We start from the raw sequence: 16,698 nt of genomic DNA on the forward strand, positions 1-16,698 counted from the left end.
ATACATTTTGTCTTTGTGAACCAATTCCAGATGAAGCTGGTCAAAGCAATTAGACCAGGACATGCTGAGTCTTTGGTCCAACTCAGGTCATACAGCTCATCCATTTTATTTGTACAATCATGCTTATTAAATCAAATCCAACCATAGTGGGCTGGTGTGCTTTGTAGAAAAGAAATACATTTTCTTTTTACTGAATTTTAAGGACCAGTTGTATGTATGTGTTCTTATGTAAACTTTCTTAATTTTAATTTAGGTCACACCCTTAAAGTGTTAAAGAAAGAACAAGTTTATCCATAGGCCAACTTTACTAGAAAGCAAACAAAACAGATGAATAGTGCTTAAAATACACTTTATTTTCTCAAAGTACTGAACAGATGAATTTCTTAAAAAATAACCTAAATTATGTATTTTTCCCCTGTTGTCATTCTGCTTATTCCACAATGGCTCCATCACATATTTGAGGCTTGTTTGGATCGTTGTTGATCAGCCAGTCGGCAAGCCAAATCTATTGAAGTCAAAAGTTCAGGATAATGGAGAAAGGTGTTTCAGTTCAATGTCAGCAAACAACACAGTAACAGCACTAAATAACTGGGTAAGGAATATCCATTAATATTCAACTATTGCACATTGAATACTTACACAGGGGTTATGTGGCTTGTGCTTGCAGAGCTCAGTGAGTCCATGTAGCAGAGTTGGGTTTACATACCGGCTCAGGTATTCATCGATGGCTTCTCTTGAAGGAAAGGGCTCAATTACAGCTGCAGAGAGAAAGCATTATGGGCACACAGTCATAAGTGTTCAAAACTACATTTCTATACAGACAACAGTATGTGTAGTTAAATAACTTACAGTTGGGGAACATGAATTTGATCTCCCTTTCAGCTGCATGAAATGACTCACTGCCATGGAGTGCATTTTTAAGGTCAGAAGTGCCATATTTTGCTCTAAGACTGGAGGGAAAAATATCACATTCATATAAATATCTCTGCCAGGGTTGACATTCCCTCTTTACATTAAAAGCAATGAAAACTCACAAAGCATGGTGACCTATTTAATGTATGCCATAATAGAGACAGGGTCACTATCAGTTATATACTGTTATGTATGAGCAAATATCTAAACTGCTCCTTGATCAAACTTTTGCAGTGTATAAACATCATGGAAAGTATTATAATTGCTTTTTAAAAACCATTAAGAAAATGTACTGTTAACAGCATGTTTGGCTAACATTATTTTTTTGTTTAATATAATACATCCTTGACACATCACTTACTGTCTAGTCTGTCTGACCACAGCATTGGCCCCATGATATCAAATACATATTAAAGTTTTGTGAGATTGAATGTGGATGTGTTCACACACTAATATATGAGACACATGCAGAGTGTGTATTATGAGGGAGCAATTTATACTTCAAAAAGTTTGCTGGACTATTTTTTATGGAGACATTGGATGCATCAGTGCGAACTTATCTAGCATGATTTAACGGGATAGATCACAGTCCTGGATTGTGTGTAAACCCCTTAGACTGATTATAAAGACATACAGTCTAGGGTACACCCTAGTGTATGTATGTACTTTCCATCAGCTTTTCAAGGAAGTGTATCAGACAAAATGTCCATCATTGTGATACATTGTATCGTAAAATCATATGTACCATAGAAGAAGCACACAACAAAACAAAAGACTGACTCATTACTGTAGAGGTAACACACTGACCACCCTGGATGAGTTTCTCTGGCCTTGGCGCTGTTGACAGGTCCTATGATAGACTTCCAGTGGGCAATGGCGTTCTTGCGGGCCAGCGACATGGCAATGATGGGGCCAGAGCTCATGAAGGCAGTCAAGCTTGGAAACAAGAGCTTTCCATATTGGTCTGCATAGAAGTCACTGCATTGCTCTGGACTTAGCTGCAGCTTCCGCTTCTGCCACAGGAATGAAGTATTGGACACTTAATTGAAATGTGAACTGGGGAGCATTTCTCTTAATATTTTCAGGTTTGGGGATGGAGGACAGTGGATGTTACGGAGGAGATAGCAGGTAAACAATGTCACATAGAATATATGAAGGCCATTCCCATGCCCAATTACATCTCATAAGTTGTTGTAGCAATATTTGTTAAACATGTTTGGTTCAAAATATTTTTAACCTTTTTTTCAACTTGAGAAATGAGGGGGAAAAATATACCCCAAAATATCACATTAAAACACCAACACTTTGAACACCAGAAAAACCCTTATGATCCCTGTGGTATAGTAAAAAAAACAACAACTGCACTTCATGCAACTAATGCTACCTATACACCAGAAGACTTGGAGATTGAAAGATTTGGAAAGACTCCTGCAAGACTATCAGCTCACACCTGCTCACATCTGAAGACAAGTGTTTAGAGTTTTTAGTCCCAGCCTAGTCTCAGACTGAGATCCTACAAAGACTGTGAATCTTGCAGGGTCACTATTTACAAGACTACAACTAGATTATTTTAGCATTTTTTACCTACCATGCAATGTTTGTGTGTGCAGTGGTTTGTGTTGGAAAAAAAGAAAAGAAAAGAAGACGCCACAAAATGGCCCTCACAAAGCTGAAAAGGAGTTTCTGTTTTTCTGACATGAAAAGTTGACTATTTTACAGTAAAAATAGACAAGAAGAATAGATAAGGAAGAATAAAGGAAAGGAAAATTTAGAAAAGAATTCATGATATACATTTATGTCCTATTTAATTATATTTAATTTATTTGTTTAATAAGAATAATTATACTTATCAGCTCTATCAACTTTCATTTAGTTAATCACACATTAATCATCAATTATTTATTACTTATTTATGTATACATTTATTTATACATTTTAACTGGGTCTGCTTACTATTCTTTTTACTATGAAACAGCGCCCCCAAAATCCCGCTTGTGGTCGTAAATATATTACATTACTATATTTGTATTTAGGCTTGAGCTTACTAACATTATTGTGATGTAACTTTTTCCTGTCGAAGTGGTTTTACTGGCCGGTCTGCTCATCTATTGGTTGTTGATTGTGTTCCGTCACTGCGACTTGCGATAATATCAAACACGTTTGATATGATCGCAAACCAAAGACTAGGAAAAGACTGATATGAAACAGCGCAGATTACTACCTTACACTTAACGATCGGGATGACGGGAGCGCGCTGTGACTCCAGTAAGACTCCTAGATTTACTAAAGACTTTCAGTTTTTAGTCTGGGACTGGGTAAATCGTTTGGTGTAAACCTAGCATAACAAGGCAAATTAAAAAAAAAACTACAATTAATGCTACTATGGGGACTAACACCATCACACATCAATAAAATTAGGTCCAGTTAATCCACCAAAATCACAGATTTACAGTCATACACACTTTATGCAATTCCAAGAATGTTGGACCCCAGTATGCATAAATAAATGTGAAAATAAAAGATTTGTACTGCATGATATAAAAAACTGAATGTTTTTATTTTTTTTGCCTCAAACTGAATAGTATAAGCATAAAATAGGGGAGGCTTTTGGATATATCTTGATCAGAGGTCAAGGGATTAGGGACCCCTTTGAAAATGGTCATGTCTGTCGTGTTTTTTTTTCCTTACTAAAATGTAGCTTAAACGTGGATCGTTATTTCCCCATCTTCCCGACAAGATCAAGTTGTAACGAAGGATACCCTAGATATGCGTATAGTTAAGTCGTAAAGGAATAAGGGGCTAGGCGGTTAGGGCTGAGCACACTTCTAGCACACTCTGGTGGAGAAGCTGTTCAATGGTTTCTGTTGCCTCAAAAATGGTTTGCATTTCTCTACTGCAATTTGTCTAAAAATAAGTCTCCTTATTTTTATATATATATATATATACACATACACAATATGATAGCCTTCCAGAGGCGTTACAGCTCAGTGATAGCCGATCCTATAGTTTACAGACGTTCATATCATATCACTTATGTTTTCAATGACATTTTAACCAACCTGCAGGATAATGAAGCCGGATTTGAGGATAATGTCCTCAATCTCATCAACTTTGTGGATGGCATCAGGTTTCACAAGGGCCAGAGTTCTCTCCACATAGATGCGAGTTTGTGAAGTTTGGTCCATCTTGCCCTGCATGCTACACTCGCACGTGTAACATTAGCCCTTCAGCTAATGAAAATACGATAGGTTACTTTCAGTCAGTCCTTTAAACGTCACTCTTTAGGCACCAATTAACTTTAGACTAACAGTGAGATTGCATTCGACATTCTGCGTGGCTAGTAAATATCCAAGTGACGCTAGCTGTTAAACTAAAAACAATCTTGTGTTTTGAGTTACCTAGGAAACCACTGCAAAGCTACGGCGAGTCAAGCAGGTCAAATAATGACGTAAAAAACAAATTTTTAACCTGTCGCTTCGTCTAAAAACCACACCCATTAGTCTTCTAATTAACGGAGCATAACACTAATTCACCTTTAAGACTTTGAATGTTAAAAGATTGTTTATACTTTACTCAATTTGTTGACATAAACCAAGTGACATGACATTATGATTGCCAATTTTTTTTATGGCTTCATGTAATCAAACTTTAATTACGGTAAGTATTTAATTAGCATTTCTTTTGATAATTGAGGTTTGGAGTGCACTGGTGTCCCTACCTCTCTTAATACAAGGTGTATAAAATAAGATTACTTCATTTCATATATCATTATTGCCATTATTGTTATTAAATAGTTTGGAATAGCATTTTAGTGGTAAAACATTTATGTATAATAAAACATTAATAATAAAACATTGATAGACAGGGTTGAAACCAAGACGGCACACGTTCTTTTCCAAAGAGTCTTTAATTCAAAGTTGCTTCCACGAAAAGTTCTTAACGAGTTCCAATGGTGACCTGCCACACTCTGATCAGGTTGTCAGTGTAGCCAGCAAACAGGGTCTGTAAGAAAGAGGGATATAGTAACACTTATTAGTCCACTTATAATATGTAATTGTATAGTCCTACAGTTAGGCCTTTAATATTCAAATATTAAATAGTATTATAGTAAAATGAATATTCAAGTGTCTAGTTCCCCTCATATTTGCAGGACTGTCACCATTAGACATCAGAGTTAAAAGTGAATGGGTATAATCACCGGGGATAAATACTTGTATCACAATTAGTTGGATAGCCAGACATCTGTACTGTGCATTTTACCTGTCCATCAGCAGACCAGGCCAGGCAAGTGCACTGTGGGGGCTCAGCCTTGCTGTTTGTGCTGATCACTTCCTGTCTCAGCTCATCCACAATGATCTTGCCCTCCAGATCCTAAATGAGAAGAAAAGAGGGAGTGTATTGAGTAACTGTTTAGAAGTAGCAACAGACGAATTAGGGAATCTAATCCAGAATGATTTACACAATTGACAGTCACAACAAGCGCTCAGAAACAGCCTCTTTATCATCAAATAATACAGTTGGCATTGGAAGTTTCGTCATTGCTCTTTGCACTGCAGCACTTTAATGGACAGTATACTGGTCATGAGATGTGATATTTAGGATAAAGTATTTTACCCAGATCTTGATGCTGGGGCCAGTGGCAGCGCACAGCCAGTAACGGTTGGGGCTGAAGCAGAGGGCATTGATGGTGTCACCACTCTCCAAGGTGTAGAGGTGCTTGCCCTCATTCAGATCCCACAGCATGGCTTGGCCATCCTGGATTAAAAGAGAAAATGTGCTTCAATAAAGATTTGAATAAACAATCAATTAAGAAGAAGTCAATAAAGAATGCAACATGATGCTTACCAGCTAAAAACTGGACAAGTTAGTTGCTTAACTTTCTTATAATCATTTAGCACCAGCACAATGTACTTTTTAAGTGCAGGGAACGCTCAGAAACAGCCTCTTTATCATCAAATAATACAGTTGGCATTGGAAGTTTACATCACCGCTGAAACCTGCTGCAATTCAAACTGGTGCTTCAGAATAGTTGGGAAAGATTTAAAAAATAAATAATTCAGTGGCAGTCAAGAACCAAAAAAATATTTCACACCCTTCCACCAGATGCACACAGGGAGCCATCAGGAGAGACAGTCACTGTGTTCAGGAAGCCAGTGTGGCCAATGTGGTTGGTCTTCAGCTTGCAGTTGGCCAGGTTCCACACCTAGGAGCAAAGTGAAGGAAGACTTCATCACAACTATTGCAGGATAAATAACAAAGCAGTACGGTTTGTGCCCTCACCAACCCCCCAAAATTTTATCAGTGTGGTTTAGGTAATAGAAGCCAGTTTTTCCTAATCACTTTGCAAAGTCACAGTTGTGAGAGAAGTCAAAAGGAACAATGTACCTTGACCATCTTGTCCCAGCCGCAGGAGACAATAATGGGGTTGCTGCTGTTGGGGGAGAAACGCACGCAAGAAGCCCACTCAGAGTGGCCCTCCTCCTGCAAATTGAAGTGGTAAATAGATTAGTACACATGTATTTTCTATGCAAGAGTCTCTGGTTACCCAACATTAGTGATTTGTTTTTTCTAATGGCCAGATTAAAATCAAGCAAGGTGGGGAAAACCGATCTGTCTGTCTACCATATATTATTTGTTGGCTGTTTATTAGCAACATGAAACCTAGACTATATACTCCCACATGACCATGGTCACTGCATCATTTCTTGAATGACATTTAAGCATGGCAAAGCAGAACATCTTTTAAAGTTCAGCTCACCTGGATGGTGTACTTGCAGACTCCAAGAGTGTTCCACAGCTTGATGGTCTTGTCCCGGGAGCCAGACACAATCTGGCGGTTATCCGCAGAAAAGGCCACGCTCATCACATCCTTGGTGTGTCCAACAAATTTGCGAGTGGTGGTGCCACTGGGGAAACATCAAATACTTCAAATCTGTTTCATAGCAAAAGGAAGCATTTCTTATATCACTGCAGCTACACCGGTTTACTTATCCAAAATCTAGACACATAGAACAGATGCACCGATTCTGATATTGGGCCAATACTGACTTAAATAGCAGGATCGGTATAATGACAATAGGGCTGATCTTCCAACTCAATTATTTGTCTTTTTTTTTAACAATAAATAATTCTGTAAATGTATGCATTAGTTACATTTTGTTTTACAAAGTTAGAAAAGCAATGTTTAAGTAAAGCCTGATGTTGCCTTACACAAAAGAAGCCCAGTCACTTCCACAGTGAGGCATACAGCTAATAAATACACATTAGTATCCTGACAGAAAAGTTGCATAGATGCATGTTGATTGTAAATAAGTAAATGCTAGAGAATATACAGGTGTAATGTATAATCTTTTGGTTTAACCGACTGTGTGAGAAAGACGGCCACTGACACCATTCTTGATACATCAATCATACATGGAACGGTCTAAGAAGTGGGTTACAATGAAAATGGGAGGGAGAATGTAACTTCAGAGATGAGACCAATGGCAGGCTTATATACAAAGTCTACATCCAGTGAGTAAGACTATATGCCACTAAGTTGCTCTGTCCATGGAGAGTCCAAGATGACGCAAAGCAACTACAAGTCAAAGAAGCAATAGAATATACAGCCACGTCTCCCTGCTAGTGGGATGGCTGAGAAAGAAATAAGAGCAAACAGGAAAGAGGAAATTGGTGTACAGATCTTGTTTTCTTTTCACTCAAATACTGTCTTTTTTCTGTCATTTGTGATTCATGTGGCTTAGCTACACCAGGCCTAGGTCAAGAGATTTGTTATACAGACTTACTTGCCACTTGGCTATATTAAAAAAACTTTAATGACATAGTATGATAGAAAAAGCAGTATATATGTATAATATATATTGGGAGCTTTGTTTTTGCAGCAGTTATAGACTCATGGTTGGATTAAGTTCATCCTGAATTCCTTGGAGTAATAAAAATACATTTCTGCTTAACCTTTCAATGGACACATCAATCCCATCTACGTTAAGGAGAAAATGATTACCACCTGAAACCCAAACATCTGAACAGCACTCAAGACCACCTGTACTCACTTGGTGAGATCCCACAGGCGGAGGGAGTGGTCCCAGGCACCGGACAGGGCAAACTGCCCATCTGAGGAGATGACCACATCACTAATAAAGTGAGAGTGGCCCACCAAGGAGCGCTGGGGGATGCCATAGTTGGTTTCATCACGGGTCAGCTTCCACATGATGATAGACTTGTCTGGAAAAAACAAAGACACCCAGGATATTTAACTCTACATCCATATTGAATTCTGCAAGCAGCTGATGTTAAAACAACCATGCAGTGTTGTCACTGTTCCGAGTTTATTTCCAATGAAAGCTGTCAAACATTTAGTTACCAGTAAGCATACTCAATCTACTATGGTCAAGCGGGACTGTTGCCAGACCCACACATTGCATGAAACTATACTTAACCTACACCTTTTACATGATATAGTTATTACACGTGTAATGTGCGTCTCTGAGCCCAAGTTACAGATGACGCTACGCTGTTGGCTAGTTTGGCTAACCGGCGTCTTTCCCCAAAGTTGGAGCAGTATATGTTAAAGCAGAAAACCATAAAACAATTACACACATTAGTGGTTGTTAGTGTATAGTCCATGTGTCACTCACGCCAGCATCGTAGTTTCTTGTAACGTTACGTTACGGCCGCAAACCAACTAGTTGGCTAATGCTAACCTAGCCATGTTGGCGGAGCCGGCGGGGGAAGCCTCACCTCGGGACGACGACAGAATCATGTCGGGATATGTTGGCGTCGTTGCGATCTGGGTGACCCATCCACTGTGCCCCTTCAGGGTCCCCCTTACTGTCATCTGCTCGGTCATTTTGGCGAGGTTTGGTGGTGCCTTTTACAAGGATGGATTCGGATTTTTCTGAAGTCCAGAAAAACCTAGGTCCTCATCGCATCAGGGCACAGAGGAAAAAGGAAGCACAGACCCGGATGCAAAAATTATGAGGGGTTAGCGCGCAAAGGATTCTGGGAAATGTGGACTTCATATCAAAGATGGACACTGAGCTGTCGGTTCATAATTGTAGGCCTACCGAACAGGACTACAATTAATGGCTTTTTCTTAAGTAACACTATTATGTGAAGTATTTGTTGCAGTTGAACACATTTGATAAAACGTTTGATTCAAAAGCGTCTTTAATTAACCAAACCTGTAAACATTGTGCTCTCCTACATATGTTGCGTTTGCAGCAAAACATTACAGGTGCATCTCAACTCAACACAGAATATGATGAAAAAGTCAATTTTTAGTAGTTCAAGTCAAATAGCCCCAACCAAGTATTGAGTGCATATAGATAGACAGACTGTTCAGAGACCAACATTTCCATATCAAACATACTTTTTGAAATTGGTCTTTTGCAATAGTCTATTAACATTTTTTGAGGCACTGAATTTTCTGTCTTCATTAAACGTAAGCCATAGTCGTTATAATTAGAATAAATTAAATAAACCAAGACATGAAATGTTTCATTCTGTGTGTAATGGACCTATATAATGTGTTTTTATTTTCTTCTAATATATTGAGATGCACCTTTAGATTAGATTAGAATCTACTTTATTGATCCCACAATGGGTAAATTCACTTGTCACAGCGGCAAAAATAGAATCAAGAGTGGTTAATATAAATTACAGGAAAAAAGGTAGTCGTTTGAATGAAAAATGTAAAGACATCTTTAGATTAGCCTATATAAAATCTATGGTGAGTAGTGTAATGATAAGTGCTAACAAAAGTGTGTAACATGTTTAGTCATTCAAATGTACATAAAACGATTTTATGAGAGCCATGGAAGTCAAAATACATCTCCTAAAACTAAAGAAGTTGGAATAAATTGACAACTATCAAGCTCTCATGCAAATGTCCCTCTTTAACTTGGTTTATAAATTAGTTTAAGTATAACCCTTCTTTATCCTGGACAGTGGTGGAAGAAGTATTCAGATACCTTACTTAAGTAAAAGTACTAATACCACAATGCAGAATTACTCTAATACAAGTAAAAGTCCTGCATTCAAAACTTACTGAAGTAAAAGTACAAAAGTATCAGCATCCAAATGTACTTAAAGTATCAAAAGTAAAAGTACTCTTTATGCTGAATGGACCCACTCAGATTGTTAAATATATTCTAAATATATTATTAGATTTTTTGTATCGATGCATTTATGAAAGCAGTATTTTAATTTTGTCAAGATATGGCTAATCTATCTACTTAATATACTGTTATGAGGTTTAATTAAAACATTTTAAAATAACTTTATATTTATCGTGTTTTTTTTAATGTCAGGTTGTAATCTCAACCTGAAAAGTAACTAAAGCTTTCAGCTAAATGTAGTGGATACTGAACTGTATGAATAAAGTTATAATAGCTAATTAATGATGGCATTGCATTCAAATCTATTTTGGGGGGAGAACCCTTCCAGTTTAAACTTAGTCATGATGTATGCAATAAAGACGTTAAAGAATCTCTTGATGGCCAATGACTATAACAAATATGGCATCAATACGATACTCACAAACATTGCACCACAAACATAAGGTAATTTGTTAATTTAAAGCTAGTTTTATTTTAAGTTAAACATGAAATTCATAGTAGCTGTAAACAATTAAAGCAGATGTTAATGTGTCTTTGTTCCAATGTTCTCATCCTCATCAACTGTAACCAATAATGTAACATGTTGTTTAGTCTTAGAAACAATGAGCTCATTCAGCTGTAACGATGGAGGACATATGAGAATGATTTGTGAAAATGTTTCTGCATTTATTAGATAGGATTCATAAAATAAGCCGCGCTAAATTGGCCTAATGGCTAACACACCAATGTCTGTTCTTCTTATGGGCATATTTGAGCCAGCTGGTCAAAACGATCCTAAATTTGGATGAGAAGAAACATTCTGCTGCTGTTGTATTGTGTTGTGCTGACTTCATTTAAAGTAATGAAATGCTCTTTTGATTTGGAGTTTTCCACAGGGTGTCAGAGGTCAACAGCACCCTGCAGACGGCAGGAACTGATCAACACGTTCAGCAAAATGCAGCAGATTGATTTCATGGAAATTTATTTCTCTGGATTTATTACATTGTTTTGGTTATTTATGGATTCTGACATTTTGGTTTTTAATGAAATCTCTTGACAACTACTGATTGCCGTTAAATTACGTACAGACATATCTTTCCTCCTCAGGTGAAAATAAAATAACTTTTGTTATTTCCAGTACTTTGGTGGATGACCAAATATCTGCAAAACTCTGATCCACAAGCCTCAGCTGTATTTTCACTACAAACTAGAAAATGTTTTCATGCTAACATGCTAAAGAGGCAAGCCTGGTAAACAATACCTGCAAAACATAGCTCAAAGCAGTGCTATCCCTGAGTACAGCACCAGTTTGATTAACCCAAATCAAAGGCTTCAGATGGCAAGACTATCTATCTTACTATCTACCAGACATACAAGTACAAGACAAGGTAGCATTTTTATCATAATGCTACCTGAGGGACTGTAGGTCATGGGGCATCCAATGTTGTTTTTGTGAAATCCCCAAATTGCTTGTAATTGTGCGATGAGAAACGTTATGTTTGATTATTTGCCCACTCAGTTTTTTTCAGTGTGGTGAAACTTGCCCCATCCTCCTTTCATACCCAATCACAATTTGTCACCTGTTACCAGTTAACCTGTTTATCTCTGGAATGTTCCCAACAGGTGTCTTTGAGTGTTCCACAGCTTTCCCAGTCTTTTGATAAACCTTTTCCAACTTATCAGAAATGTGCAGTGGAAGAAGTATTCAGATACCTTACTTAAGTAAAAGTACTGATACCACACTGTGAAATTACTCTACGACAAGTAAAAGTTCTGCATTCATATTATACTTAAGTAAAAGTACAAAAGTATCAGCATCAAAATGTATTTAAAGTATCAAAAGGAAAAGTACTCTTTATGCAGAATGGACACACTCAGATTGTTATAGTGTTCAAAATAATAGCAGTCCAATGTGACTAACCAGATTAATCCAGGTTTTTAGTATATTTTTTATTGCTACGTGGCAAACAACAGGACCCAGCATTCGTGATATGCACGCTCTTAAGGCTGCGCAATTGGGCAATAAGTTGAAAGGGGTGTGTTAAAAAAAATAGCAGTGTCTGCCGTTGACATTACAACCTCAAAACTATTTTGTACAAACTTTTTTGTTTCTAGGCTTTAGCAATCCTGTGAATCACTAAACTAATATTAAGTTATATGACCACAGTTTTTTATAACTGCTTCACATCTGTATGGCATGGAGTCAACCAAACTGTGGCACCTTTCAGCTGTTATTCCACTCCAAGATTCTCTAACAACATTCCACAATTAATTTACATTTCTTGGTTTTGCCCATATCATGATGCTAGCACCACCATGCTTCACTGTCTTCACTGTGTACTGTGGTTTGAATTCAGAGTTTAGGGGTCGTCTCACAAACTGTCTTTGGCCCTTGGACCCAAAAAGAACAATTTTACTCTCATCAGTCAACAAAGTGTTTCTCCATTTCTCTTTAGGCCAGTTGATGTGTTCTTTGGCAAATTGTAACCTCTTCTGCACATGCCTTTTTTTTAACAGAGGGACTTTGCGGGGGATTCTTGTAAATATATTAGCTTCACACAGACGTCTTCTAACTGTCACAGCACTTACAGGTAACTCCAGACTGTCTTTGATCATCCTGGAGCTGATCATTGGCTGAGCCTTTGCCATTCTGCTTATTCTTCCATCAATTTTGATGGTTGTCTTGAGTTTTCTGTCACGTGCCTGGTTTTGCTCTCCATTTTAAAGCATTGGAGATCATTTTAGCTGAACAGGCTATAATTGTTTGCACCTCTTTATAAGTTTTCCCCTCTCCAATCAACTTTTTAATCAAAGTACGCTGTTCTTCTGAACAATGTCTTGAACGACCCATTTCCCTCAGACTTTCAAAGAGAAATGCATGTTCAACAAGTGCTGGCTTCATCCTTCAGCCACCTGATTGCTCAGCCTTAAGAGCGTGCATATCACAAATGCTGGGTCTTGTTGGTTTTCTGAGAATCTACTGCACCTACTGGTACCTTGTTTGCCATGTAGCAATAAAAAATATACTAAAAACCTGGATTAATCTGGTTAGTCACATTGGACTGCTATTATTTTGAACACTACTGTATACTACTGTAAAGGTAAGTCTCATTTAATACTATTACTACTACTTATACTGTTATATTTAATTTTTAAAAAGTCTAATCGCTTTAAGTGTATCATGTTTATTTGGTAAATCTTCACCTGTAAAGTAACTAAAGCTGGCAGCTAAATGTAGTGGAGTAAAAAGTACAATACTTTCCTAAAAATGTAGTGGAGCAGAAGTATAAAATTACATAAAATGGAAATACTCAAGTACCTCAAAATTGTACTTAATTTAGTAAATGTACATAGTTACTTTCCACCACTGGAAATTTGTTACTGGTATGAAATGTATTTTTCAAAAACCATTAAGTTGACATTAAATATATTGTATTTGTACAGTTTTCAGTGGGATATATATTATGTAATATTAGCATATTATCACTTTGTGTTTAATTTACATTTTACGCAGCATCCCAAATGTTTTGGAATTAGGCTTTTCATTTTTGCTCCTTTGTGTAAATTTGCTCTGCCGTTGTTTTTTTCCCAATGGTATTGTGTTACTTTTTAAATTTATTTTTACAGCTTCTGTGTTATTTTCTTTAGATGACAAAAGGCTGTTTACTCTCTAAATAATTATAATGTGTCACTGCATATTATACATGCAGTATGAGGTCGGGCTGGTAGAACATCTTGATGTTATATTGATATTAAATGAAAGAAAATGCATAATTTTACATGGTTATGATTTAATGAACAAAAGGGAAACACATAAAACCGGAGTTTACTTCAGTCTACATGTTTAGTTAACCAGATTTTACCTTATACATTTTTAAAGACAAGTTATTACAAAAATAGCTTAATTCTTTTACAACCAAATACACAACCAAAAAAAAAAACATTCTCACAAAGTCAAGCTAATACTGTGATATACAACTTGTTAAAACACCAAAGTGTATTCAGACATGTTGCCATTTATTGACTCCATTAAAACTGAAACTGATAGAATCTGCGAAAGAAATAAACACATGTGATAATGTTAAGTGACAGATAACCATCAGCTTCCAGTGAGATAATGCTGAGAACTGTGTGGTGTACAGTTAAACCCTTCTTTCAATATAACGTCTCAGTCAGATGTGTTATTTTAAAGAAAACATTTCTAGAATCACTTTATAAATGAGTATTGCAGTATAAGCTTAATATGTAATGTAGTGATCTTTCTTAAAAACCCTCTAAAGTTAAAACATTTACCAAGACTTTACATCATACTTATCCCACTGACATGGAAATGGCTTTGTATGTATTGGCATGTATATACAAAACAAATTAAGCTGATAAGAAGTTGTGTTATACACCGTCTTTTCAGTCCTGTACCGGGCCTACAATTACTATCACCACTGCAGGAATATGTTGCCCAAATGACCAGGTAGTTTTCCAATGACTCCCGCAACAACATATATCTATTCTATTTAATGTTGTGAAACAGATTTTAACACATGCTTAACCTGAAATGGAACAACTTGGTTAGGTTAAGGAAAAGATCACGGTGTGGTTTAAAAATAGGTAGGTGACATAGTTACGTTGTGTGATGTGGTTACATACTAACATAGTTAGTACAAGTTGGCTTATGGTTCCACACCGGACATGATAGCGGTCTCCTGGCTGAAAGTCCTGTGTTTGTCACTCTTTATAATACATCACCTGACCTCCTTCTTTGATCCCATCATAATTATTACAGCCACTAAGAAGTTGCAGCCTAACAACAAACGTAATTATGGGTCACAATAAACTGCTTGCAATGACAACCTGAATCAGCCGTTTTTGGGTGAGGACGGTCTGAAAATCATACTTAAGAAAAAGTAGTCAAAACTACGCGAATACTGACCCTGTTTGAAGTGTTGCTATGTTTGTGGTGGCTAATAGTTATTAGCAATGTTCAGCAGCCTGTATGTTGATGGTGACTGAATGTAATCAACAAATAAAACATTCTGATTGTTCATATTCAGGCTGAAAATTAAAAAATGATATAAATGATGCTAGTCAGTCATGCCTGGCGTTTAACCAGAATATATATTGCTGAATGCTATTCATAATGTATCAAAAAGTGCAACTACAATCAATATAGAATACAACTATACAGGTATCTACTAAGAAACTTTGATTGTGTATGTATTTCTGCCCATGTAAACAAAGCCACATAACTATTTAATGTAAGCTCTGTCCTGTATGCATTAAACCATATATCTGAAAATAGTACATCAGTAAACCCAATTGCAATTCCTTCAGACAATGATCCTTGTATGACTGTGGACATGTGTGTGTGTTTGCATATAGATATGCAGAATAAACCTTAAAAAGGTGAACATTAAAGTATTTAAGCACCAAGAAATTCTGCCATCTGAGAAAAAATGTATTACAAAGACCAAAACACACCGATAAAAATCATCTGATAGTAAAAACCTTTTGTGGCAAGTGAAAAAAGCACACACAAAAATGAAAAATAACTGACAATTATTCTGTACACCATTGTCCTAAGATGTACTGCTGAATAGAAATAAGAAATTGCCCAAAAAACAATGGTTGCTTTTACATTTGATTCAAATTTCATTCTACAGTTTGTTAGTCCTTCAGCCCAAATATTGATTCAAAAATATCAAACGAACAACACACATTTAAGTCAGCAGCAAGAAGTTACACTGTTGCCGAGAGCAAACGGGCAACAGTAACATGTCTTCATCAGTGATTAAAGGAAAATGATCAGTCAAAATGCATCAGTTACACTAAACATTATTAAGAAAAATAATTTGATTGGCAATAACTTGTGAAGTTAACTGAAACACTGGTTCATCACAAATACTGTAAATGGTTCCTTCAAATCTGGCCTTAAGGTTTTGCTATATATTCCACAAACATGGCAATGCACAGGAATGCAAAATGTAACTGGACAAAAATAGGTAAGAGTATAACAAGAGAAAACAACACACAAGCCAGGACTGCCACAAGTGTAAGCCATAAAAAGGTACTGACTTTTTTGAGTGGCTTGTTCAAATGGAAACACTATTAAAGACTGCTTGTTGCAAATGACAATGAATCTACCGTTGTTTGAGGTTTCAATGAGGGACCACAAGTCATACAAGCTGTCAGGATGCTAAACAACACTGTGCTTCGTTATGATCATGCATTTAATGAGTGAAAACCTTTACAAAAGAGCCATACGAGACCACCATAACTTGTTCTATGTACCTGTGCAGTAAAATCTTCCTTATGTGCCAGTGACGTCAGTGACTCCCAGATAACTTTGGTTATCAAGCTATTGCGCAACCTCATCAGCCACAGGTGTGTCTTTTCTTCTCAGGTGAATGTGGAAATGCAGGGTTCTCTGTCGCCCTTTCCTGGAGACTTTCCATAACAGAGGATCTGAGTGTTCAGTGTGACACTGAGGCATTACTCGGCTTGCTCAGCTTCATAAAGGCCAATCTGCCCCTTGTGCTCTCTGCCTGTCTAATGTGTCCTTTCTCCACCAGGCCTGCACCCCTTCAGGGCTGAGAGAGACGTTTGCGTTTCAGCTTCTGTCTCGCCATTTCCTCCTTTTAGAAAACAGAGAGAGCAGAGAAGAATACTGACCCACAATCCTCTACCTGCCACT

At 37.1% G+C, this 16,698-nt stretch overlaps 3 protein-coding genes across 3 annotated transcripts in view; all 3 read right to left on the bottom strand.

The window, feature by feature from the left end:
• Positions 1-332: 332 nt before the first annotated feature.
• nme5 (NME/NM23 family member 5) lies at positions 333-4,359 on the bottom strand. Its single transcript, XM_059345499.1, has 5 exons — positions 3,972-4,359; positions 1,720-1,925; positions 850-950; positions 640-758; positions 333-505 (listed from the first exon to the last, which is right to left on the bottom strand). Exons 1-5 carry the CDS (start codon positions 4,107-4,109, stop codon positions 431-433), a joined length of 639 nt encoding a protein of 212 aa, XP_059201482.1. The 5' UTR covers positions 4,110-4,359; the 3' UTR covers positions 333-430.
• Positions 4,360-4,800: 441 nt separating this feature from the next.
• On the bottom strand, positions 4,801-8,876 carry rack1 (receptor for activated C kinase 1). Its single transcript, XM_059345498.1, has 8 exons — positions 8,653-8,876; positions 7,965-8,136; positions 6,671-6,818; positions 6,298-6,393; positions 6,005-6,115; positions 5,527-5,667; positions 5,173-5,283; positions 4,801-4,914 (listed from the first exon to the last, which is right to left on the bottom strand). The coding sequence occupies exons 1-8, from the start codon at positions 8,759-8,761 to the stop codon at positions 4,849-4,851; spliced, it is 954 nt and encodes a 317-aa protein (XP_059201481.1). The 5' UTR covers positions 8,762-8,876; the 3' UTR covers positions 4,801-4,848.
• A 4,908-nt stretch (positions 8,877-13,784) lies between these two features.
• The window catches only part of col23a1a (collagen type XXIII alpha 1 chain a), a 146,662-nt gene continuing 143,748 nt past the window's right edge, over positions 13,785-16,698 (bottom strand). The window contains 1 exon segment of the mRNA XM_059346867.1: positions 13,785-16,639. Within this exon segment, the coding sequence (XP_059202850.1) occupies positions 16,589-16,639 (51 nt within the window). The 3' untranslated portion in view covers positions 13,785-16,588.

This window comes from Centropristis striata, chromosome 12, assembly GCF_030273125.1.
Source record: "Centropristis striata isolate RG_2023a ecotype Rhode Island chromosome 12, C.striata_1.0, whole genome shotgun sequence".
Classification (NCBI taxonomy): Eukaryota; Metazoa; Chordata; class Actinopteri; order Perciformes; family Serranidae; genus Centropristis; species Centropristis striata.